At 41.6% G+C, this 25,772-nt stretch overlaps 1 protein-coding gene across 1 annotated transcript in view; it reads right to left on the bottom strand.

The window, feature by feature from the left end:
* Positions 1-25,772, bottom strand: part of ADAMTS6 (ADAM metallopeptidase with thrombospondin type 1 motif 6) — a 397,790-nt gene that overhangs the window by 130,281 nt on the left and 241,737 nt on the right. The window contains exon 12 of the mRNA XM_040340248.1: positions 24,027-24,134. Within this exon, the coding sequence (XP_040196182.1) occupies positions 24,027-24,134 (108 nt within the window). The remainder of the gene's footprint in view (positions 1-24,026; positions 24,135-25,772) is intronic.

The raw sequence follows: 25,772 nt of genomic DNA, 5'->3' as shown, positions 1-25,772 counted from the left end.
CTGTTCTAAATAGTTCCAATAAAATCATATCTCAGTTCCAGTGAATGGGGCAAAAACATCTTAGGACTACAGCAAAGAACATACTTAGGAGCGTGCTAATCAAATCTGATTACCAACATACACTTTATTGTCAAAAGTATTGTGACACCTGACTTTACACGCACGTGAACTTTCACGGCATCCGTCTTAGTCTGTAGGGTTCAATGGTGAGTTGGCCCACCCTTTGTAGCTATAACAGCTTCAACTCTTCTGGGAAGGCTGTCCACAAGGTTTAGGAGAGTGTCTATGGGAATGTTTGACCAGTCTTCCAGAAGTGCATTTGTAAAGGTCAGGCACTGATGTTGGACAAGAAGGCCTGGCTCGCAGTCTCCTACTCTAATTAATCCCAAAGGTGTTCTATGGGGTTGAGGTGCAGGCCAGTTAAGTTCCTCCACCTCAAACTCGCTCATCCATGTCTTTATGGACCTTGCTTTGTGCACTGGTCCAAATCATTTGGTGGGGGGAGATTATGGTGTGGGGTGGTTTTTCAGGGGTTGGGCTTGTCCCCTTAGTTCCAGTGAAGGGAACTCTTAAGGCATCAGCATACCAAGACATTTTGGACAATTTTATGCTTCCAACTTGTGGGAACAGTTTGGGGAATGCCCCTTTCTATTCCAACAAGACTGAGCAGCAGTGCACAAAGCAAGGTCCATAAAGACATAGAGGAGCGAGTTTGGAGTGGAGGAATTTGACTGGCCTGCTCAAAGTCCAGACCTCAACCCGATAGAATACGTGTGGGATGAATTAGAGCGGAAACTGCAAGCCAGGCCTTTTCGTCCAACATAATGCCTGTTTTCACAAATGTGCTTCTGGAAGAATGGTCAAACATTCCCATAGACACACTCCTAAACCTTGTGGACAACCTTCCCAGAAGAGTTGAAGCTGTTATAGCTGCAAAGGGTGGGCCAACCTAATATTGAACCTACAGACTAGGAATGCTATTAAAGTTCATGTGTGTGTAAAGGCAGGTGTCCCAATACTTTTGACAATATAATGTACCTAGGAGAGTGACAATCACATCTGATTACCAACATATGTATACAGTTTTATGTTGCGTTGCTTTTTCTACCTGGGGCTAGAATCCATTGCAGCAATAATTAGCCCTTTTTGATGAGATTCCAGTGTGCGATGCTTAGATGAGGCATCCAAATTTACGTAAGCTAAGATTCATACATCTGATGCCATCTAGGTTGTTACACAAGCCCACAGTTCTAACAGAACTATTAGTAATATACAACTCTGACCATCGAAGAAACCAAGTTTACATCAACAACACCAATGAATAAGTTCTGTGTTAATGATGGGCTATTTTGTACTTTATGAAATCCCAACATTTCATGTGGTGCCAAACTGCACTTGTTTTCAAACAAACCAATTGCTTTGACAGCCTCATGCGGATGTGTCTCTTTACACCTTTCCTCCTCGTCATTTTTTAAACTGACCCCGCAGTGTTGACACTCTCTAATTGGAACTGTTACAATCAGTCAGAGTTCTGTTTATACAAAACTCCCATTTAGAAAGAATAACAGCACTGGCCAAGTGTTATGCCAACTAAGCACACAAGCATTACAAGCAGGGTCAGATGCTGTTCTGCTTCATCAGCAATTTACATGCTGGTACAACCAAAACGTCCAACTTACAATGATGTCATGGCATCTGCTAAACCATCAGCTGATACCACTCAGTGGCTGTAGCATACACACGATGGACTGTTTTCATTGGTCAAACCGAACGTGTGTGGGCCCCATCGGTTTGTTTTCCATCGGTTAAAAAAAAAAGAACATGTTTTAAATTTTTCCTATGGATAAAAAACCGATAAAAAAAAACGATCGTCTGTGTGGAAGTCCATCGGTCAAAAATCCACGCATGCTCAGAGTCAAGTCGACGCATGCTCGGAAGCACTGAGCTTAATTTTCTCAGCACGTCATAGTGTTTTACATCACCGCATTTGGACATGGTCGGATTTTTGACCGATGGTGTGTAGGCAAGACTGATGAAAGTCAGCTTCGAAAAAATCCATCGGATTAGATTCCATCAGATATCCAATCGTGTGTACAGGGCTTAAGGCATCACTAGCATCACAGCTCCCAATCACGCAAACCTTTAACTTACAAGGACACATTTATAAAAAAATTGGTTGATACCAGACCCTTCATTTTTATAGTCGCGGGTGTAGCAGATGTACAATATACAATGTACAATATACACATGAAAATGGTTAAAATATTAATTCGAAGTGTGATCAGTATACAAGTAAACAAAAATTGAAAAAAGGTGCAGCGCTACTATGACTCAAATTAAAAACAGCAAGTACAAATAAAGTGAAAAAACATAATAAAAAAACAAAAGCATCAAAAAATATATGAAAAAGTCCTTTCAAGAAACCCTTAAACCACCATGCTTTAAAGTGGTTAGTGACTCCTTATTCTGTATGCGTGCTCCACCACAGTGTGAGTAAAAAATGCACACTCACCAACCATAAACCTTTATAATGCCCCAAATATTTAATGTTGTATATATATATAATCCCTCAGATCACTCTCCAGATGGTCATCCCACAGTGGCGGCCAGCTCTTTAGGGGTGCAGGGGCGCCGCGCCCCCTAATTCATGTGCCAGGCTCCATGCAGGCCACGTAGGGCACTGGATGCATAGATTTCAATGTTTTTTTTTTTTTAAGTCCATGATTAGAGCCTGAGACTCTAATTGGCTTTAAAAAGGAGTGTGCTCTGCGCTCTGAGCCTACCCAGTTGTGTGACATTAGCAAATTAATATTCGCTAATGTCTTCCTGCTTCTGCTCTTGGCCAATCAGGAAGCGGGTCCAGAGGGCCGATTGGCCAGGGAGTCTCAGGACCCGCTTCCTGTTCGACCGGGAGAAGAAGCAACGGCCCTGTTAGCAACAGTCTCTTCCTGGAGTCCTACCCTGGATTCAGCTCTTCATTGGTACCATAGCACTGCAGCATAAAGTAAGGCAATGAATAGCATGCCGGGGGGTTGGTGCAAGTGGATCACAGCAATTCTGATCAATCACGCCCAAGGGGGTGGTGCAATTGGAGTGGGGGGTGTAGTGCGAGTGCCGCTCCCCCCCCCCCCACCCACACAATATTGAGCACCAGCCGCCACTGGTCATATAATTGGTGGGGTGATGGCTCCCAAGCGCACAGGCACGCCAGATATACAGATGTGCTCAAAAATTTGCATACCCTGGCAGAAATTGTGACATTTTGGAATTGATATTGAAAATATGACTGATCATGCCAAAAAACTGTCTTTTATTAAGGATAGTAATCACATTTATTGTCACATCGTTTTTCGGATCCTTTTAAAAATCATAATGATAACAGAAATCACCCAAATGGTCCTGATAAAAAGTTTACATACCCTGGAATGTTTGGCCTTGGTACGGACACAGAAGGTGGCACACACGGGTTAAAATGGCAATTAAAGGTTAGCTTCCCACATTTGTGGATTTTTAAATCACAATTAGTGTCTGTGTATAAATAGTCAATGAGTTTGTTAGTTCTCACATGGATGCACTAAGCAGGCTAGACACTGAGCCATAAGAAGGGGGTTTACGTTTTTTCTCAGCAAAATAAAGCCAGGAAACATGAATGGGGGTTTAATGTGAATAATAAAAATGAATGAAAAAGCATTTTTTTACGATTTTTTTATTTTATTTTAACCTGGTTTAACCTGGTTATCTTACCAGTAGGGCCCGTTATAGGACACTGAAAAATAACAGACTTACTGGGCAGATCAATAAGTGAAAAAAAAAAGAAAAAAGTGCAGCCACCACATCTGAGGCCTCGTACACATGACCGCTTTCCTCGACAGAATCCATCAAGAAACTTGGTGGCAGAGCTTTTTTGCAGAGGAAAACGGTCGTGTGTACGTTTTTCATCGAGAAAACTGTCGTGGAACTCAACAAGAAAAAAAGAGAACGACTTCTCTTTTTCCTCTTCGGGAGTCTCAATTTCCTCGTCGCGTTTCTCGTCAGGCTGGTTTACGACGAGAAACACGTTTGTGTGTATGCTTAGAAACCCGTGCATGCTCAGAATAAAGTATGAGATGGGAGTGTGCCTTCGGTAAAAGTAGTGTTTGTAATGGAGATAGCACATTCGTCACGCTGTAACAGACTGAAAAGCGCGAATCGTCTATCACCAAACTTTTACTTAACACGCAGTAACATGAGATTAGCAAAAGCAGCCCCAAGGGTGACGCCAGTGGAATCAAACTTCCCCTTTATAATGCCGTCGTACGTATTGTACGTCACCAGGGCCAGATTCCAGACAAGTCCAACAAGGCCAGGCCTCGGGGCAGCAGTGGGTGCAGGGGCGGCACTGCGGCTGAGAGGAGAGGACACTTTCACTTTCTTATTAGGAGTTCCCCCCTGTCATGCGGATGGTGAGAGGAGAAAAAACAGAAGGAGGAGGAGGCGAGATAGTTCTTGGCAGCAGCAGCCCCCCTCCCAGTTCTCAATGTCATTTTTGGCAGCAACACCCCCCCCCACGCTTCTTGGTGTCCTGCCGAAAAAGTCCCCCCCCGTACTGCGCAGGCGGGGGCGGCATTGAAGGACCCGGCCTTGGGGAGGCAAATGGAGTAAATCCGGGCCTGTACGTCACCGCGTTTGAGAACGACGAGATTTTGTCTTGACAGTGTGTACGCAAAGAAAGCTTGTCAAGATTCTCAACAAGCCTAACAAGGAACTCGTCGAGGAAAACGATGTTTCATTTACGACGAGTTCCTCGGTTGTGTGTACGAGGCCTAAGAATTGATAAACTACAATATATAACATTTTTGCATGTGGATTTAATACCATTTTATATTTACACCTCACTAGCAATTTGGCAGAATAGAGAGATTTGTTTCCACCTGGCACACAGTCATAGCAAAGTAATGCCCCGTACACACGATCGGAATTTCCGATGGTCTAAAATCCGATGGAATTTTTAGTCGGAATTTCATTCAAGCTGTCTTGCATACACACTGTCAGACCAAATTCCGACAGTCCAAAATGCATTGATGTAAAACACTACGACGAGCCGAGAAAAATTAAGTTCAATGCTTCCGAGCATGCGTCAACTTGATTCTGAGCATACGTGGGTTTTTTCTCCATCGGAGTTGCACACAGACGATAGGAATTTCCTATTTTTTTTTCCATCGAAAAAATAAATAAAACATGTTCTATTTCTAAACACCAACGGGCCCACACACGATCGGAATTCCGATGAAAAAAGTCCATCTGACTTTTTTCATCGGAAATTCCGATCATGTGTACGTGGCATAATAGCGCTCATCTCCAACAGCTGTATGTAACCTTTAACTTATGGACTGTCAAATTAATACTGATATCAGGAAGCATTGAGGCCAGTTCAGGAACCAGAGGGCTGTGCTTCATCTGACTACAAAAAAAGTTTAAAAACATCTCTAAAACGTATGACACACAACCGCCCCTTGCCTAGGCTTGCGTGTGATCACATGATGACAGATGTCAGTAAAAACATATTATATTTTGATGTCTGTCACTTTTATTTGAATTTAGTAATTAAATCAAAAGTGTGATTCCATCTTTCTGACAAAAACAGGTTTAGAAACAAAACTGGAATAGGAATAAATCACAAAATGTACGTATTTATTAGAACGGTTCTGATCACCTCAGTGATAAATTTTTACCAGTCAAATAGCAACTTTAAAAAGTGTTAATCTCCTATTTAGAAGCTATCTCTCAGCAAAATTCCCTGGATGTGTCTCCTCCCCCTGCTCGTGCCAGACAGCTGAGTCATCACTGAAGGAAATAGATACATGTGGTTTGTGACACTGACTGACAAGCTCAGAGTGAGATTTCAGTCTGAGCTTTTTTTTGGCAGTTCATGAAAAAGTGTATTAGTATTATACCTGGAACCAATTCCAGAAGGAATCTGTAATAAAGTTTACTACAATTCTTGCAATATACATATATAGTAGACTTGTTTTCCAGTGCTTTTAGTTATTGGAAAGCTGTATAGACCCAAAAAAACATATAAGCACGTTACCATACACAAGAAAATTGGAGCAGAGGAGTATTTCCATGCAGTCAGCATAGATTACAGCTGGTTAGTTTGTTGATAGGCAGAGATACATTTTTACCTTTCTGGACATATTTACCATAACTGAAATTTTTTACAAGAATACCATACAACGTTTTAGGGGGGAAAAAAAGACCTACGGAATTTGGCAAAGTTTATAAGTCAACCACATACGAAGAATCCCGCTGCTTGCTAAAATACTCTGAGACAAGATAGAGATGTAGTTAAACATTCAGTCCCACAGTCTTGGATTCATCTTGTTCACTGCTGATTGCATGAAAGACTCTTTGTCATTCAGCTCACTGCCAAACGAATAACAGCCGCTTGGGTGTTCTAAGAGTTTTTTGTGGTTGCATAATGAATGATAAAATGAGAGAGAGCACTTTTCATGTCTTCCCAACAATTGAACCCATAGGGTAACCCCAATCCACAATAAAAAAAATAAAAAAACGCCTCTAGCAGTCTAATGGCATCTGATTGCTACAGAGAATCTGTATGGTTTCTCCAGGTCAAATACAGTAGCTCAACCCTCATGCAATTGGCTATGTATATGCGAATGGAATTACGTCAGCCTGTGAAGAAATGCTGAGAAGACAAGAGGAGACAGAGGGTGAGAGCCGGTCAGTGGGACTATGGCCAGATTCCCAGATGAGGCAGCTATGGGATTTCAGAAAGAGAAAAGCCACCATTCATAAAAATGAGAACAAAGTAAGTATAGCTATAAAACAAATGGCACAGATTCACCAAATAGAGAAAGACCTGGAGACATTTCAACTAACTGCAAACAAATTCTAGTTTTTTTATCCCCATTTCTAAGTCCCAAAAGAGGCATCTTCTTTTGAATCCAGTGTCACTCACACTTATCTCACACATGCTGTACTTTAATAAAAGTCTCGATGGGCCAGATTCTCAAAAGAGTTACGACGGTGTAACTCAGGAAACACCGTCGTATTTCTGTTTTTGGCCCCGGGTATCTATGCGAGTGATTCCTAGAATCATTTTCGCATAGATACGGCCAAGATCCGACAGGTGTAAGTCACTTACACCGTCGGATCTTAGATTAATTAGTAATTTTCCGTTGTGAGCTGGAGCATGCGCACTGGGCTATTTTTCCGCCCGGCGCATGCGCAGTTCGATCTTCGCGGGGGCGCGCTTAATTTGAATACAAGCCGCCCCCTTTGAATTACGCGGCCATACGCCGGGCCATTTACACTACGCCGCCGCAAATTACAGAGCAAGTGTTTGGAGAATACGGCACTTGCTCCAGTAAGTTGCGGTGGCGTAGTGTAAATGGCTTACACTACGCCAACGCCGATTCTATGAGAATCAGGCCCCTGGTCTTTTTCATATAATTACCTCTATTAGGATCCTGACAGAAATAAAAATCCTTACAAAGCCAACTTATCCTAGGAAATTAAGATTGAAGTCTCAGCATATGAAGTTATAATGAAGGTGAATAGGTAGACGATAAGACAATACGTATAAATACGTACGTATAAATACGTATAAACTAAGGCCGCGTACACGCGATCGGTCCATCCAATGAGAACGGTCTGATGGACCGCTTTCATCGGTTAACCGATGAAGCTGACTGATGGTCAGTCGTGCCTACACACCATCGGTTAAAAAACTGATCGTGTCAGAACGCGGTGACGTAAAACACAACGACGTGCTGAAAAAAACAAAGTTCAATGCTTCCAAGCATGCGTCGACTTGATTCTGAGCATGTGTAGATTTTTAACCGATGGACGTGCCTACAAACAATCGTTTTTTTTCTATCGGTTAGGTATCCATCTGTAAATTTAAACAAGATTGCTTTTTTTATCCTATGGAGAAATAACCGATGGGGCCCACACACGATCGGTTTGGTCCGATGAAAACGCTCCATCAGACCGTTCTCATCGGTTTGTCCGATCCTGCATAAGATTTGGGACAAACATAGTTTATCTTATTAAACAGGGCCATCTATTATTTCATTTATTAGTGACTATAAATATTAATTTATGGTCGCAAGCTATGCTCTTTATAATAAATCTAAAGTCAAATCAATTCTTTTTGTTGTTGTTGTTAGATAGAGTTGGAAATTGAAAAAAACCCTGTCAAAGTTTTTTGTTATTTTCCCTTTCATTTCCTGGAAGAGGAATCATAGAAGTCCCCTATCAGATAGTAGTTACCAGAAAAAGTGGTACATTTCACCTTATTCCTGTTCAGTTACATCACAAAATGTTAGATTTTCCTTTACTTCCAGTCCCAGAATGGGATCATCAACATGGTAAAGTAGGCATAAGCCTAGGGCCCAGTGGATGTCTAGTGGGCACAGCTACCAATCCTATGCCCCTGTGGCAAACCAGGGAGATGGTGCAATTTGAGAGGATGTACTTGTAGGCAGTTAAGCTGGCTATACACTAATAGAATTTTTTTCAAATTTCATTTTTTTTTTTTTTTTTGGTTTTAAGAAAATTCATAAAATTTTCATAGTGGAGTCAAATTGGTGTTTGTTTTCAGTGATGAGAAAATTCTCAGAGCTGGGAAAATTTGAAGGTGCAGAATGGAAAATGAATTTCTAACAGTGCATGCAGTTTTCGAAATTATGTTCATTCATTAAATGTTAAAAGCATACTAAAAGTTGAAGTCCCTTTTAACAATATTCATCCAGTCATCAATTTTAAAAATAATTTTCATACACGTTTCTAGGAATATTTGTACAAACACTTGTTCAAAAATTTACTAATGTATAGCCAGCTTCAGTGTCTGAGAGGGTGAGGCCATGCCAGTACAGATATATATATCAGTACAGGTAGGCGGCGCTTTGACGTCACCGCGTTACACGTGTGAGGACCCGGATCTCTGGGCACGCGCTTCCTTACACAGACCGGCCGGCTGTGTGTTATTTTATCTGCTACATGCCATTTATTCTTCAGATTGATGTAAGTGCACTACTTTTTTATTATTAAAACACCTTGCAGTATCACGCTATGAGTCCTTTTTGATCTCGTTTCATATACTGGAGTATTTTATTGGGCTGTCATCAGAGAGGAGTACTGCTTATCGTGGTGGTTCATTTGAATGAGGGTTTACCTGTTCCTTAGTGGAGGCTGGATTTCGTTTATGCTGATTATCTATTGATCTCTGGTGTGTTCCATTGGTGGAGGTCTCCTGTCTGCTATTTATCACAGCATCTGTGGATTCCCCCCCCCCCCCCTGTTTTTCGGCACTTTCGGGACATTCATTATTTTGGGACTGTGTCTTATTTCTTTTTAGTTCATTGGCTTTCTGGTTCATTTCCTTTTTTATATTTTTCACTGTATGGACAATTTCATGTTGGAGCTGATATAAGAACATCAGTTCTTGCCCTTTATATATGTGCACTGTTCACTCACTGTGTTCACTTTATATTTGTATTCACTTCTACCATTTAGCGCGACTCCTTCTTTTTTATGTTTTATTGATGTTGTATGACATTTTGAGACGCAGCTGTTACATTTCTATTCACTCTGGTATGCGCTATATATAATCTTTTTGTTTATACAGGTATATCAATGTCAATTAAAGAAATAGTGGGGGCAAAGTTGCTATCCTGCCTAAATCCTCATTCTTCCTTGAGCCACCTCTGCTGGTATCAATGGTCAAATAGAGGTTCTAACCCTGCCCCACTCTATCCAAGTGTACTGATTTTAAATAAACTTTAATTTTGTCCCAATCCTCAGAAATAGTAGATCCCTATGCAACTAGGTCAGTATGCATTACTTGATCTTATAATCAGTACTATTGAGTACCATAACAACGTTTCCCACTCTACGTGGCTAGAAAGATGCACCCAGCCTTCATATCGTGACTTTTGTACACTGCATGATGTGTACAGTGGATGAAGCAGCCATGGTCTGGTCAACAACTGAGAACATAGCAGAGGGACTGGTAGGATAGACAAAGGGTAAATGTCAAGGCAGAGAAACTTAATGTGTAAGTTTTGTAATGTGTGAGCGAGAGCATCTACCCTCTGGGTAAGGGTGACAACTTGGTTTGCAAGCCCCGCTGGATTCATTTTAAGGTTCTATTATTCTGTAACAGCACTGGAGGAATGGGAGTGAATCACAACTGCGGATACAAGGACCTCAATGCGCTTCTGTATGCGACAACTCAGTATTAGCCCCAGGCGTCACTTCTAGCAACAAGAGTTTGGGGGGTCTCCACATCATCTTCCTGTCACATATAGAAGGGCGTTGATTTACTAAGGATGGAAGCATTAAAACATGCGACCAGACCTTAGCGATTTAAATATATTTTAGCTTCAAGGGTTATTTCCAATACACCTCTTCATGCGCACGATACCAGTACGGAACCCCAGGTTTGGAGGTTCACCACATAATATCACCTGCAGCATGTAGGGATGTATTAGGTTACTAAGGGTGATGCCAGGGAATAGCATCAACCCTTAGCCAAGAAAGGTTTTAAAGAGAACGAGGCCGAAGCCTTATAAGACATTTGTACTTATGCCAAGCTTGTATATTGAGTGTTGTAGTAACAACTGGGTACTTGTATATCGCACGTACTATAATAAGGTAGTAGCACCTGCGTATACGTAATAAAGTAGTTAAGGGAATTACAGTAGCATACTTGTAGTAATTCCTACTGAGACATTAGTATTGTTTGACAGAGGCAGTATAGCTCATTGTTAGTTGCATGAGAGAGGCTGTATAACTCAGGTATGTATTATGCATAGATGAGGTATTTATAGCTGCATATATTAGATAGACATAGCATTGGTATATTGTAGATTGCTGAGTCTTTTAGTTAGTATTTAGCAAGCAGGATTTAGCATAGTAGCATCTCCCATATAACATGTTAGTAAGCAGATGGCATTTGTAGTAACACTTTGGTAACAGTTGAAACACTAGTAGTAGACTATATAGGACTATAAATGTAGCAAAGGTTATTTATCCATTTGTAGCTTCTATAGATAGAAAGAAATCACCGCTCCAGGTGGGTCGACTATGTAAACACAGGCTGACTCAGGATACCGAGGGTGCTGGCAGTGCACTAGGCATGCATAGGAATTGAAGAGAAGATGGATAGCCGCACTCCAATAACCGTTGAGGTTGTCTTTATTAAACGAACAGCAAGTACATCACAGGTTTACAGCAATGGGAACAAGGGAACAGCCGACGCGTTTCGCACTGGATTAGTGCTTATTTATGGCCATGAATGAAGCCATGAATAAGCACTAATCCAGTGCGAAACGCGTCGGCTGTTCCCTTGTTCCCATTGCTGTAAACCTGTGATGTACTTGCTGCTCGTTTAATAAAGACAACCTCAACGGTTATTGGAGTGCGGCTATCCATCTTCTCTTCAATTCTTATGCATAGCTTCTATAGATGGTTGATAAGTTCTCATGAAGGAGGATGATTGCCAAATGCCCTGAAGTTGGTTTGCAGAGAACTGTGTTGCAGAGAAGACATCAGCAGAAAAGGAGTAGTGTATTCCAGGAACGGTGTTGCAGCATAGGGAGCTGGAGGTGCGGCTGGTGTAACAGGGCCGCAATGCTAACAAGCTATAGCTCTCACTACTGCTGTGTCATGACTGACATACGGCTGGCAATAATAGAACAACACCTGTATCTCCTATGCAGGCCTTTATAGGCAGGAGATCAGGTGTAACACATTGCAGTGGGATTTCCAATAGAGCGCCGTATAAGACGCACTTCCGCGTTCCACGCTGGAACGCATCACGGCGCCGGGCGATGATGTCATCGCACGAGCGCCGTATGCGCTGCATCGTGGAACACAGTACGACGCTGAAGCGCCCACATAGAGAGAGGAGGAGTAGCGCGATGGCGCTTGTTACACTGCTCTGGCCAACTCATCCTTGAGTGGTTCGGAAAGGCCGAGACTTACGAGGTTACGGAGGGTAACATTGTTCCACTCAGTCTCGAGAGCCCACCTCTAAAAGCCCTCAACTGGTCGTCTACCTTGCTTGAGATTCCTAGTTGCACTTTCAGCCGTAAGTTGCTTATTGAAGTCATCATAAAGCAAGGATATAGTTGTCAAAAATTGTGGACAAGAATTTAGGATTGGATCCTCTTTTTCTAGGTATGAGGTTCTCCACTTAAATAGGATATAAGAGTAAACACCTTAATTCTATTATTGGGGAAGGTGCGAGGGCGTAATCCAAACATCAATTTACATGCATTAATGAATTTTCTGTAGGTCTTTCGATCACCAGTAAAAGGTAGAGGTGGATTGACCTTAGGTTCAGGGGGATAACGAGGCACATTTGGGTTTTGCGCAACTAAATCTTGCCGTGTCTGTCACAAACTACGGTGTCTGTCACAAACTTCAGTGAACGGGAGTGAACCACAACTGCGGTTTAAGGAAAGAATTCAATGCACCTCCCTATGTTATGTGAGATTTAGTACTGGACCACAGGCATCACTCCAATCAGAGAACAGGAGTTTGGGGGTTCTCTACATCATATCACATAACATAAAGGAGGTGCATTGAATTATTTCCTTAAACCGCAGTTGTGGTTCACTCCCGAAGTTTGTGACAGACACTGTAGTTTGTGACAGAATAATAGGACCCCGTTTGAATGGAGAGTGGAAGCCTTTATAGGCAACAAACAGGTGCATATTGAATCCGTGGAGATGATACAGCGCACTTCCGCATGCACGGTGGAACGCACGCGGCGTCGGGCGATGATGTCATCACGCGGTCGCCGTATGCGTTCCAGCGTGGAACGCAATACGGTGACGAAAGAGCACCTGTTACATAAGGGGGTTTACACATTAAATGTTTGCCCAGTGCTAACCATTTTTTTTAATGGCTCCGATACCTTGTAACCAAAATACTGTAGACTATATGGGTTAAATCAAAATTACAAGATTACATTTTGATTTCGTTTTTATGGAATAGATAAGATAGATGACAATATAAAATGAAAGGTGAATAAGGTAAACAAGTGGATTGCACCCTTTTGGGACAAAGAAGTAAGCATTGCTCATTTGACCATGGAGTAACCAAGTTGTTTAGTTGAGTTTATATTTCTTCTAGTATTACTAGGGGTTGGCAATATTTAGGTCAGTATTTTCTCTCAAGCAACAAGGAGCATTTGTGATCATCTGTTTTAGATGCACATATTTCGAGGGGGGAAAGGGCCCTTTACTGGGTGTGGGTTGCATGGCTCGTCAGTAAGCAAAACCATTCCAGTGGGAAATCTGTCTGCTAACAAGGAATACAGACCTTGTGATCAAGATGTAGAGCTCTGTCCTAATCAGGCTAAATTTTGTTTTGGATTCAGTGGAGCAGCAATTATATTTTTAGGTTTGGCCATGTTTACCTAAGCTTGGGGTTTGATTGCTCCTGCCTGTCCTGCTGAAAAAAGCTTCCAGAGACAGAGTAGGAGGGTCAGCCACTATTTATGAATATTTATCTGACCTCAGCCAATCCCCGGTGGGAGAAGATAAATGTTTGTGAGGCCTGTTGAGAGGAGTCGTTCTCCTGGGGCTACTGTCGATGGGAGGCAGTCAGTGTGTGTTACTGAGAAAGGTTTATGTTGGGCCTCAGCATGTGCTTGGCTAAGGGCCTGAAAGAAGTTTGTCTAAAAGATATTTGCTGGAGGGTATTACCTGTGGAGGTTGGTCTGGAGAAGAATTTTTCTCCTTCATTTGGGATCCCAGGTGTGCTTGTGTTTGGGGGATTAAATGCTACATGGACTGTAACTGCTCTTACAAAGTCTCAGATTAGTTGACTGTCCCCCTATCCCGGGTAAGTACTGCTGCTACAGGATTTGCGGTTGGAAGTCTGTAGTTCTGTTTATTATATTTTTTCTGACATTCTAGGAGTATCCTGCTCCCTTATCCCTTAGTCTGTGCTATTGGTGTGCTTAGAGCTTGTGTCTAGGACTGGCAGTCTCTGAACTGGTAAGGTAGACCTGAGTCATATTCAGTGACCCCTTTGAAGGTAAGCGCTACAATTACATTACAATGTATAGGGGATCAAGTAACGCATTAAAATTCTTGGTTCTCCCATATATCTTCCAACTGCTAAACATTCAGGTTGGTAAAGATTAGCTGATGCAAGGAGATCTGGAGAAACACATGAATGGACCTGAACTTAAGCAGTGAAGATATGCATTATCCATTGAGCCTCATAGCTATGTCTGCATGCAGTAAGACATCATTAAAGGAACTATAACTGTGACTGTTAGTCTAATGTGATCTCGAGTGAGGTTGGAGATGTAATTCCAGGTCTGCTTACTGTTACCATTTCTGGAGAGAAAACTGTACCTGGGGACAAGCAGTGCAAGTATTTCTTTGCTTCTACTCGATTCATTCTGTGGAGCTATACTTTATGTATCTTTACCAGTGTTTCTTGATTATTACCCAACCATCAGATCACCATTCATAAGGGGGCAGCTCTGACATGAAGAAGCAAAGCCCTGCTTTTACAAAAATGGTAGCCTCCACAGTGTAGAACAAGGCATGGTAATTTAGTAAATGGGAAAGGTTTAGCTGCAGAGAGTCTTTAGGCAATACTGGTGACTAGTCATTTGCCTCCTACTTTCCTTCCACAGTACAGGTTCTCTTTAAAGCTGAGTTCCGCCCACATATTTTTTTTCTTTTCGGCATCCGATCTGCTTGTGTGCGATAATATACATTAACGAATGCATATATTTCAATCTTGTTCCAAGTAAAAATAAATTATAACTTACTTTCCTTATTTTCGTCTTCCTGAGCGATTCCATCTTGATTGTGGGCATGTGAAGCCCACTAGGACTGTTTTTCTGGGATAAGGTGCATGCTGGCTACCCAGGTGGCATTCCCAATCTCGCGCATGCGCAATGTAAGCGTAGCGCCGACAGTGTGTAGATCCACCTATGATCGCGTCATTTCCTGTTTTGAAAGAGCACGATGCAATCCTTCGGCGCTGCCCACTGACTCCTGGGAAATTATGAAACACATCTCCCAGGAGCACAGGCGCCACGGGATATGACCTAAATCGCCGCGGCCCGGAAGTGGCAGATAAGAAGGGACCCCATGGCAACAATGCAGACAGAGTAAGTAAAAAAAAAATGGGCCCACATGTTTATACAGAAAGCTCCTGATTGATGAAAACCTTATATTATGGGTGGAACTCCACTTTAAGTAACTGCCCATTTACCCATTGAATGAAAAATGAAAATGATTGAGTAGCTATGTGCAATGACTCCACCTTTCTACAGATTACTACTTCCTGCCTTTATCTATAAAATAAACATAGCATGAGCACTTAACTGAAACAGATAGCAGGAAATTATTCACCAGCACTGGCTACAAATCCCTGTACAAACATATAAGTAAGTAGGTTTTACATACTTCTTAAAGAGCTTTTGTTACATGCGGTAGGGAGCAGTTTGCAAACTATACTTCTTATTTTTAGGCACATGAACTTAAATACATTTCATCACCCAATTCAGCACATAAGCTGCCAATGACAAACACAAACCCAGATTAAACTGCTCCCAATTTGCCAGCGCCACTCAGTGAAACTAAACTATACATGACCCGTAGTCACCAACTGAAAGCAAAGCCTGTTCCAGAGTTGTGTTTCATCTCTTTCTGATTTATAGAATGTTTGCTGGGGAATAAAGCAGAATTCTGTTATGGTCTACATTATATCTATACTTCTGTGTAATTTATGGGTGAAAAAATAACCTTTTACAAATCCCCGTAAAATACAACAAGCTCTGTAAAAGACACATTATAGGATTACTACACTTAAACTAGATGAAAACAAAAAATACCTAATGCAAGTATAAAATCGTATTTCATATTTTATGCAGAGTAATGAAACACCTTTGCGGTATCGTGATATTTTATGTGTTTTGCTGGGGTTTATGCATTATTAAAAGGATCCCGATAATACAGTGGTAAATATAATGCTTTGAAGGATGATGAGAAGGAGGTTAGACACTGTTCCTTGTTCTTGACCAAATGCAGGGCTGCTCTGTTAAAGCAACGCCTTGGCACTTTTTGGTACTGTCAAAATCTGCCTGTCCCCTTCTACCTCCCACACATTCCTATTGGGCAGTATTCAACTCATCATAGGAAAGGGCCGATGGGAATATGTGGGGAATTAAGGGAGTGGGAAAATTACAAGGAAGTGTTAAAAGGTAAAGGGACTAACACTAGAAGTGCCTGCTCTTTAAAACTTTCAGACTTGTTTTATTTTTTTTATTTCTGCATTCCTCTTCGCCTCCTGTTTGTATGTACTAGGAATTAGCTAACAGATATGACTATGCTGCAAACACAACCCTCTGTGAGTCTTGTCATCTGGTTTAGCAATTTCTTCTTCTTGAATTATCTATGAAGCCTGTTCTCTCTGTGCTGTCTAAATCAGCGTTTCTCAACTCCAGTCCTCAAGGCGCCCCAACAGGTCATGTTTTCAGACTTCCCTCTATCTTGCACAGGTGATTTGATCAGTTTCACTGCCATAGTAATTACCACAGCCGTTTCATCTGAGTGAAATCCTGAAAACATGACCTGTTGGAGCGCCATGAGGACTGGAGTTGAGAAACACTGGTCTAAATAACCCTAAATTAAGCTAATTAATGAAAATTATAACAGAAAAAATTAGATTAAATCACAAAGGTCGCAAGTGGGTGAACATCTAAACTAAAGCGCACCAGACTCGGCACTGGAGACCCTGCTTGAGAAACCCTTCAGTGATTCAACCTGCATGCACCCAAAGCTAAAACACCAGCAATGAGCAGACTTATAAATGATGGCTGCATGTAACATACGTAATGGTCAGCAATTAAGACAAAGCAAACACAGGACTTATTTACAGTAAGGAGTGGGTAACCAGGATCCAACCATGATGGTGAAGGTTTGTGGTGAGTGGATGTTCCCTGCATATTAGCAGGTAAATAGGGGTTCTAAATTAGTGTTAGGATAATGTCATCACAGGGCTAGGACATCTCATTTACACCAATCTACACCAATTAATAAAAGTGTGACACACATTGGGCCCTGTTCACCCACTCCAATACAGGAAACTTGCTTTGCAGTCTTCTACATGATCATAGTTTACATAGTTTACACTGGGCCTCAAATATCATCATCATCAGAATTGTGAATAGTTGGCCTAGGCTTTCACTCTCTTTACCCTTAAGGAGCTCGGCACAGCACAGAGAGCTTCTAGGAAAATGATTTATGTTTGGGGCTTTAAGAGAAGTATGGGTATTTTTTTATTGTACAATCATACTTATCAAGGTGCTGCATCTGCCCTCCGCCGGCTCCAAGTCTGAGAACCTAGCAATCTAACACCACCGATTGCTCGGTTTTCAGGGCTCCGTTAGCAGAGAGCTGGTGACTGTCAGTCACTGCTCTTTGCTCTGCCCCCCTCTTGCTTAAGCCCGCTGTTTGCTGAAAACAGGTTACAGGAGGGTAGAACGAACTGCACTCCTGTGATCCACAGGAGAAGCACAGCCAAGCAAACTTTGGCTGTATTTCTACTAAAATCTCACTGTTTTAAAGCACCTTCTCCATATTATATTGCAAAGGGGAAGTGAGAGTAGATGAAAAACACAAGAAGAATTGCTTTTCTCAGAGAAGAACATTAGTGATAATTACCAGCAATGGTCTTCTAACCCAGTGGTCACTAACCTTTCGGACCTCACAGACCACTCAAATCAAAATTTTGAATCCCACAGACCACTAACTTGAATTTTACATGGTTTATACACACAATGCCCCCCTTTGCCCACCTCCACACTCTGCATCACACTGCTGCCTTACACAGACTCATCATTGGATCTTACCTGCCTATTCAGCCATGTACTCAAGTTTCATGCTCCCTCCCATAGTCTGATCAGCGCTGCCATTGGAAGTCCCCTTCTTTTTTACCTCCCACTCTAATCAGTACTCCTGGTGCCTCCCTTTGAGCTCACAGGAGATGGAACTACAAGGGGGCCATTGGGTATCAATGCGTTCTGACCGTATTGATTGTCAGCACATATTGAGAACAACACTGGAAACAACATTGGGAATTAATGTTGATTTGTGGCAGAACCCCTGGGGACTACCAAAATGCTCGACCCCATAAACAAAAAATTGCCCTCCTATCTGGTAGAAAAAAAAATTGTTCAGGCTATGGCTATGAACCGCTTTAGAAATCCTCAGAGCATTGCAGAGTGCTTCATAAATTTCAAAGTTCAGCATCACTCACCCGAAAGTTTAAAAAATGTGGGAAGAGAGCCAATTAGAGCAGGCAAGTAGTGTTAGGGACTTTTAACCTGTCTGAGCTTTCATAGAAAGAAAAATCTTACTAATAAAATGACTGGATCAGGACTACTGTCCTTCCACCGTTATAGGTGTCCTAGGGATTTACTATAATTTACTTAAAGTGGTACTATAGGATCAGTTTTAAAACAAAAAACAAAACAAACATGTCTTACTTAGCTTCACTGTGCAATTCGTTTTGCGAGATCGCGCCCATGGAGGTTCAGGGCTCAGTTAAGTAAAACAGGGGCTCGAGGGGGCGGAGAGTGCAAGGTGTTTTCTCACCTTAATGCATAGGATGGGGGTGTTATTGTCAATGGTATAATAAAGATCTGAACTCTGTTGGAAGAAGGAGTAAAATGTGGCTGGAGAGTAAACCAGCGATACTCAGTTATCACATATTAAAGAGACACTATGGCAGACCATTATTTCAACAAAAATCTTCTCATACGATTTTATGTACATTGAATGTATTTTATCCATGTAATTTACTTGTGAAAGCCTCCCTTGTGTAGAGATCCAGAAGACCTGAGATTACTACTGGGAACCACCATCTTGGAAGTGATGTCAGCAGCCCCAGAAGACTCAACTATCACTCAAATGACAATCTACAGTATTTCACTTCGCTCTTCCCCCAGGCATAAAAGGTTATATAGGGGATGGATGCAGGAGCTGGGCCAGTACAGACAGTACTTAGACACCCACAAAAGAGGAGAGTGCTATGACATGCAAGGAGGGATGGGGCTGCACTAGGGGAATTGACTCTTCAGGTTTGCTAGAAGGTCAATTGCAGAAGGATAAAAATAATTGATGTACTGTATAGAAAAACACTACCGGTAAGTATTTAGCAATTATGCAGACAAGGATTTCTGTTTTTACTTTGCGTCTCATTATCTGCACACTAGTTCTGGATCAGCAATTTTGACAGTATTAAGTCATTGGGTCAGCATAAGAGTCAAACAACTGGTCTTTTCAAAAGGAGGAAATGCCAGCCCCCACATTTCTCTTAGGAAAGGTTGACGTTAAGTTCTTTACATTTTGAAACACAAATTTATATTCTAATGGATATATTATTAGTTAAAGACAACTATAATATTACTCAAAGGCTAAATGATGTATTTTTCCTAATTTTGTTGATCATGTCCCTTTAATTACCAATCAATTCAGTAGGTTATGCTAACAAACAGTATCTCAAGTCGGCATGGAAAAGCCACTCTAAGTGACAGCAGGTCAGAGTTTCTGAATGAAGCCGTCAGCAAGGATTAATAAAGTGTGACAGCTGCCTAAAAGCTTTCATTCTCTTTATTTGAACATCAGCTTGCAAGTCAAAGTGCAGTATAATCTTTGTTGAAAATAGCCTGACTAATATAGCAGGAGTCAATGCTAAGACCAGATGACAGTGGCCATTGTCTAACACAAATCCAGTCTGCAGCTCTATTTCATGGGTCACTTTTACAGCACTAGCATCCATTCGTAAAATACACTCCGCTACCAACTATTTGTTTTTTTTACAATCTCATTACATTACAAATGTCTTATTTACTATGGAAGAAAATGTATAACACTGATATTTAGTATCCCAAAGCAAAGAAGAACCATACTTTAATTAAAGATTTAAAGTAATATTAACCCCCCTCTCCATAAAAAAAAAAATAAAATCATGCAGCTTACCAATCCTTAAAGTGGTTGTAAACCCTATAAAAAAAACCTGCAAGACAAAGGCATAATGAGCTAGTATAGCATACTAGCACACTATGAATTACTTACCTCACATTTAAGCCCCCGCAGCGGTCTTCGTACCCCCCTCCGGCCGGCAACATCTCTCCCAGGGGTTCTCCCGGGGGTTACTTCCAGGTATCACGGCTCTGGTGCTGTGATTGGCCAGAACCGCGATGATGTCTCTCCCACGCATACGGGTGGGAGCCGCCAGTAACGGCACACTCACTGAAGCAACGACACATACATGCCATTGCTTCAGTGTGCTTCAGTGCGTATGTGCTAATGACATCGGCACATGCAGGGGACTAGGGAAATCCCCTAAACTGCTCAGGTTTATATACAGGGTAGCTACAGTTAAGCCTTATTATAGGTTTACCTGTAGCAAAAGGTGTGTTGTAAGGGTTTACAACCACTTTACATTTTTAGGCTTTTTACATTTTTCTGGGCTTTTTTATTTTGATCTGGTGATCTGACCAATAACAAACTTCCTGTCTTAAAGGAGAAGTACAGCCAAAGCTCATTTGACTGTACTTCACCTATGGATCACAGGAGTGCAGCTTTATTTTGCACTCTTGTGAACCATTTTCAGAAGACAGCGACAGAAGACAGCGGGCTGAAGCCTGCTGTCGCCTGACCTTAAAGAGTCAGTCCAGGCTGGAAAAGATTATGACTATATGGTCAGTATCCACTCAAATGCCTGGATTTGCACCTGGCTCAGTCTTTTAGCAAGCCGTTCCTGCCCCATTCACAACCTAGTCCTTAAGTAAGCATGCAGGGGGGGGGTTAGAGCAGAGAGTCGTGGAGGGGGACTGATGCAGCATTGGACCATTGTTGCATCCACCTAGATAAGTATGATTAAAAAAAAAACTCAACTTTTCTTTTAGGGCCCTTTCAAAGCTAAGCGGGGATCCTCCGTAAAATCCCCGCTGAGCCGTCGGCTGACAGGGCGGTCCCCGCACACTGTCTTTCCTCCCCTCTCCCCTATGGGGGGATCTAATGATGTGTTCACCCGATCCAATCCGCCTAACGGAAGAAAAATAGGATTTTCTTCCGTCCGCAAAATCGGAGCTTTGCGGAGGCGGGTGATTACAGGTGTCAACGGGTGTTCATCCGCTGACACCCGCAATCACATAGGGACCAATGTATGTCCCGTTTTCATCCGCAAACGGATGGATGAAAATACGCACATGTGAAAGGGCCCTTAAGGTGTCTCCACTCTGAATGGAGAAGCAACAGAGACATCTTTGGTTCTGCACTCCCGTAATCTGTGTTCAGCCAACACTGGGCTGAAGCCCGCTGTTGGCTGACATTACAGAGCCAGACTAGGCTGGGGAAAAATGTGACCATATGCTGGAAACCCATCCAGGAGCCTGGAACGGCACCTGGCTCAGGCTCTCAGCAAGCTGCTGAGAGCCAGACCCAGCTGCTTCCGCCCCTCCACAGCCCAGAGCTCCAGGAAGTACTGAGAACTGAGCAATCAGTGGTGTTTAATCACGCAGTCTTAGCCGGCGAGGGACAAATGCAGCATCAGAGAGATGCTGCATCCACCTAGGTAGTTATTATTCTTAGAAAAGAATACCAAACCTAACTTTTAAAGGTTGAAAGATAACCATCTTACTGGCAGGATCACAAGGTGAAAATAAAATCTGAAAATTAATACAGCCAAAGCATGTATGAATTGGTAATCTGCAATATAATACAATTTTGTTTTGGGCAGGGCTTTTTTTCTCGAACAATAGGTGCTGGAACTCAAAAGGGTTTGAGCCAGAGGTGGTGGAACTGAGTTCCACCAAGTTCCCCCTGAAAAAAAGCCCTGGTTTTGGGGTTTATTACCACCATAACTGAAAATGCATTATGGTAATTAAATACATCTTACTAACTACAATTACCACCTTTACGCCTGTTGAAAACTAATCGGAGATGTAGAGCTGGTGCAGCTTGGGTATAAGTGGGTGGTGCTTCTTGAAGCAGAACTAAAGCCATCAATTAAACTGTTTCCCAAAATTTACATTCAAGGCATGCTGTGAATAATAATTGTTTTTATTGACATTGCAATAAACAATCAGTTATAACTCTTCTAAACTTCTCTCCTCGTCTACAAAATACAAAAGGTATTTTATTCAGCAATTTATCGTGTTATTAACTATGTTTAATTGATATAGAATGGCTAAATACATTTCAAAGGTGTTTATAAAAAAAACAATGTGACAATACATAAAAACCAAATCAAAACATATGAAAAAAAAATTAAATAATCATTTACAGCACAACATGATGTGTTTATGAATGAATCCTTCCAAAATATATACAGGCTCATTTACATAGCCAGCATGACCAACAATAACACAGAGCAGAGCATAGGTAGCAGCAAAGGCAGTAGTCTGGTTTGGTGTGTAGATTGCTCAAAAAGGCACAATCAATGCACAGCAATAAAAGAAGAAGACAGTAAATATAAAAGCTGGACTGTCCAATACAAAGCCAAGTGGCAACTAACGTGATGTCAAGATGCTAAAAACTCTAGTTCAGACCTATCAGCCAGAAGAAGAAGCCTAACACCTACACACACACAAATGTTAACTTCTCTATACCCTTTTAAGTAGCAGAGACATGTGCACATTTCTTAGCACTTTTCTTTATTCCACATTTATATTGAGGTTATGTACTTTTGTTTGAAAGGAGGACCCCCACCTTGCCAACATCCAAATATTAGAAAAAAGGATTGAGAAAGTAGACTAGACCTTCTCAAAACATAGCAGTCTTTGTGGACACACCATGAGGCAATTCATGTAAAAACTAAATAATCTAACAGGTACCCAATTACAAACATGGAGGCATGGATCCAATCCAATATAGTCAGAAAGAGTATAGCAGGTTGAACCAAGTTACAATGTCTGGAGATATGGAGGAGTCAGAATAGTAAGTGGATATAAGAGTTAGCAGCACTACAATCTTTAAGGCACATCCACTCAAAATTTGAGATTTAATCTAACACGGCCACGACTTAGAAGAGCGCTTCTCCAAAGGTAATAGTCTACTCGAAACAGTCACAATCGAGGCTTATAAGAAAATACCTTATTAAGACGGAATCCACCCCAAAAGAGGAGATGTCCCCCACTTGGGAGCTCAAGAGTAGAGCTTGGCCAAACACCTGGTAGGATGGGAAAACATTTCTTGGGAAATTTGCGCCTCTATGGTGTCACCACTGGCCCAATTGAGTATTTTTTTTGTTTTTAGACATAAGATGGTAACTGGATCGAAAAAGATCAGAGAAATAAAGTCACAATTGTTCCACGGTGTCAGATGAACGCATGTTCACACTGCACGAGTATACAGGTTTAAATATTCTGCAGATTCCCTGAGCTCCAACCAACAGACTCTCCCACTGCAGAATTCATCCATCTAGGTGTCTGTAGAGAATAGTAGGTACTTACAGAAGTCACTATCATCACACAACTGTTCTGAAATTGTCAAGAGATTAACTAATGTCTTCAAGTCTTTAGAGTAAATAGTTTACAGTTGATCTGCATCTGATTAGTACAAATTAAAACAAATCCTAATTTCTTCCATCATGACTCTACTTAAAATAACTTCAAGGGGCATTTTGGGTCCATCAACATTTCTTGTCTTATGGAGCATTCTGTATTCCACCATTGGATAGGCTAATCATATACATTATTTGGGCAGAGGATTGTAAAGGATATAAAACTTACTATAAGCCAATGTCAACATTGATTGATTGATGGATGGATGGATGAATAGATAGCGAGATGAATGGTTGAATAGATATACAGAAAGAAAGATCAAAAATATACAAAGAAAGTTCAACTTTTGAAAATATGGATATAAATCTGAAAGTAGCATATGCTAATACTTTATTCATAGTAATCCTTGTGTTTTGACTTTTTTTTTTTAATCCAGTAAAGAGGAAATGAAAGAACATGGACTTGCCCCTTTCTCTATGGTTCCAGTTTGGCAGAGGGTCCCTTCAGCAGCAGGAATGCTGTTTGTAACACATCTGTTACTTTTGCTCAGACACCAGAGCTCTCTACACACTTCCTAGGAAAGAAGGCAGAAGCAAGTTGGTCAGAATTATAGATACAGCCTGCTTAACATAAATCACTACATTCACTTTACATGAGCACTGCAGATGTCAGCATTACCAAATAACTATCATATTGAATGAAAAAAGTACCCGTTGCTTTCCATGCATATAAAAAGCACTGTTCCCCAGCTCCTTTGACCTAAAGCCTAGGCAAAAGAACAAAGGACCCATAACTACTAGGAGCATTGTGGGCCTTTCACATAATTTAAGACTGTAGAGAATCTTTTGGAGTTGATTTACTAAAACTAGAGAGTGCAACATCTGGTGCAACTCTGCAAAGAAACTAATCAGCTTCCAGTTTTTATTGTCAAAGCTTAATTGAAGAATCTGAAGTTAGAAGCTGATTGGCTACCATGCACAGCTGCATGAGATTGTGCACTCTCCAGTTTTAGTAAATCAACCCCACTGTGTCTGATAGACTTAGGGGTCATGTTGATGAACATTTTTCCCAAAATGTACAACCCCCTTAAATGTATTTCAACTGCCTATTTAGCTTTTGTCTAGAGTAAGCGCCAATGTTCTATGTTCTAGAGATACTGCCAGAGATCAGCTCCAGAATCTGGCAGACTAATACTCAATGTGATTTTTATTTCTGTGATTACATGGAGACTTGGAGCGCCGCTCAAAGCTGGAGGATAACAGGTGTCCCTACCAGTGTTCAGAAAGTGGGAGCGGGCATCAGGCATTCAGAAGCGTGGGGTAAGACATCACTCAAAACTGACCCAGTGCTTCATATATGGATATGGCTGTGAATGGCCTCACAGCCCTGCTCCGGCCATGTCCCCTGACATGTCTCACCCCGTCTACCAGGGAATGGTCACAGAGGTCTTCACTGGGTCGGTTTGTGCGGCGCCTTACCACACATGTGATTTTTATTACAATGAACTACTTTATAAAGGCAAGTACTATACATTGTAAACAAGCAAATCAATGCAAAAATGACTTTATAAGTATCACAGGAAATCAACAAAATACAGTTGTGCTCCAGAGTTTGCACAACCTAGCAGAAATCATAACATTTTGGCATTGGTATTAAAAATATGACTGATCATGCCAAAACAAAAACTGTCTTTTATTTTAGAATAGTGATCGCATAAAGTCATTTATATATCATATTATCATTTGGCTTTACTTCTGTGGATCACAGGAGTACAGTTCGTTCTGCACCCCTCTGACCTATTTTCAGCAGAGAGTGGGCTGTCAGCTGACGTCACAGAGCCGGTCCAGGTTGAGACAATATGGTTGGGATCCACCCACAACCCTGGACCAGCACCTGGCTCAGCCTCTCAGCAAGCCACTGAAAGCCTGATCCAACCGTTCCCATCCTCTCTACAGCCCAGCGCTCCAGCGAGCGAGGGGTAAGGGGCAGAGCAGAGTGACGGTGACTGAAGTAAGTTACCAGCTCTATGCTCATGGAGCTCTGAGTACCAAGCGATCACCACGGTTCTCGCGCGGTTCTTATTCTTAGAGCTGGCGGGGGACAGATGCATCATCGAACTTTCACCTAGGTAAGTATGATTCTTGAAATAAACAAACAGAACTTCTCTTTTAAACCCTAAATTTCCTAAAATAATGCATATGGTATTCTGTAA

This window comes from Rana temporaria, chromosome 1 (assembly GCF_905171775.1).
Source record: "Rana temporaria chromosome 1, aRanTem1.1, whole genome shotgun sequence".
Taxonomy (NCBI): Eukaryota; Metazoa; Chordata; class Amphibia; order Anura; family Ranidae; genus Rana; species Rana temporaria.
The sequence above is the reverse complement of the archived record's forward strand: the minus strand, read 5'-3'. Positions and strand labels throughout refer to the sequence as shown.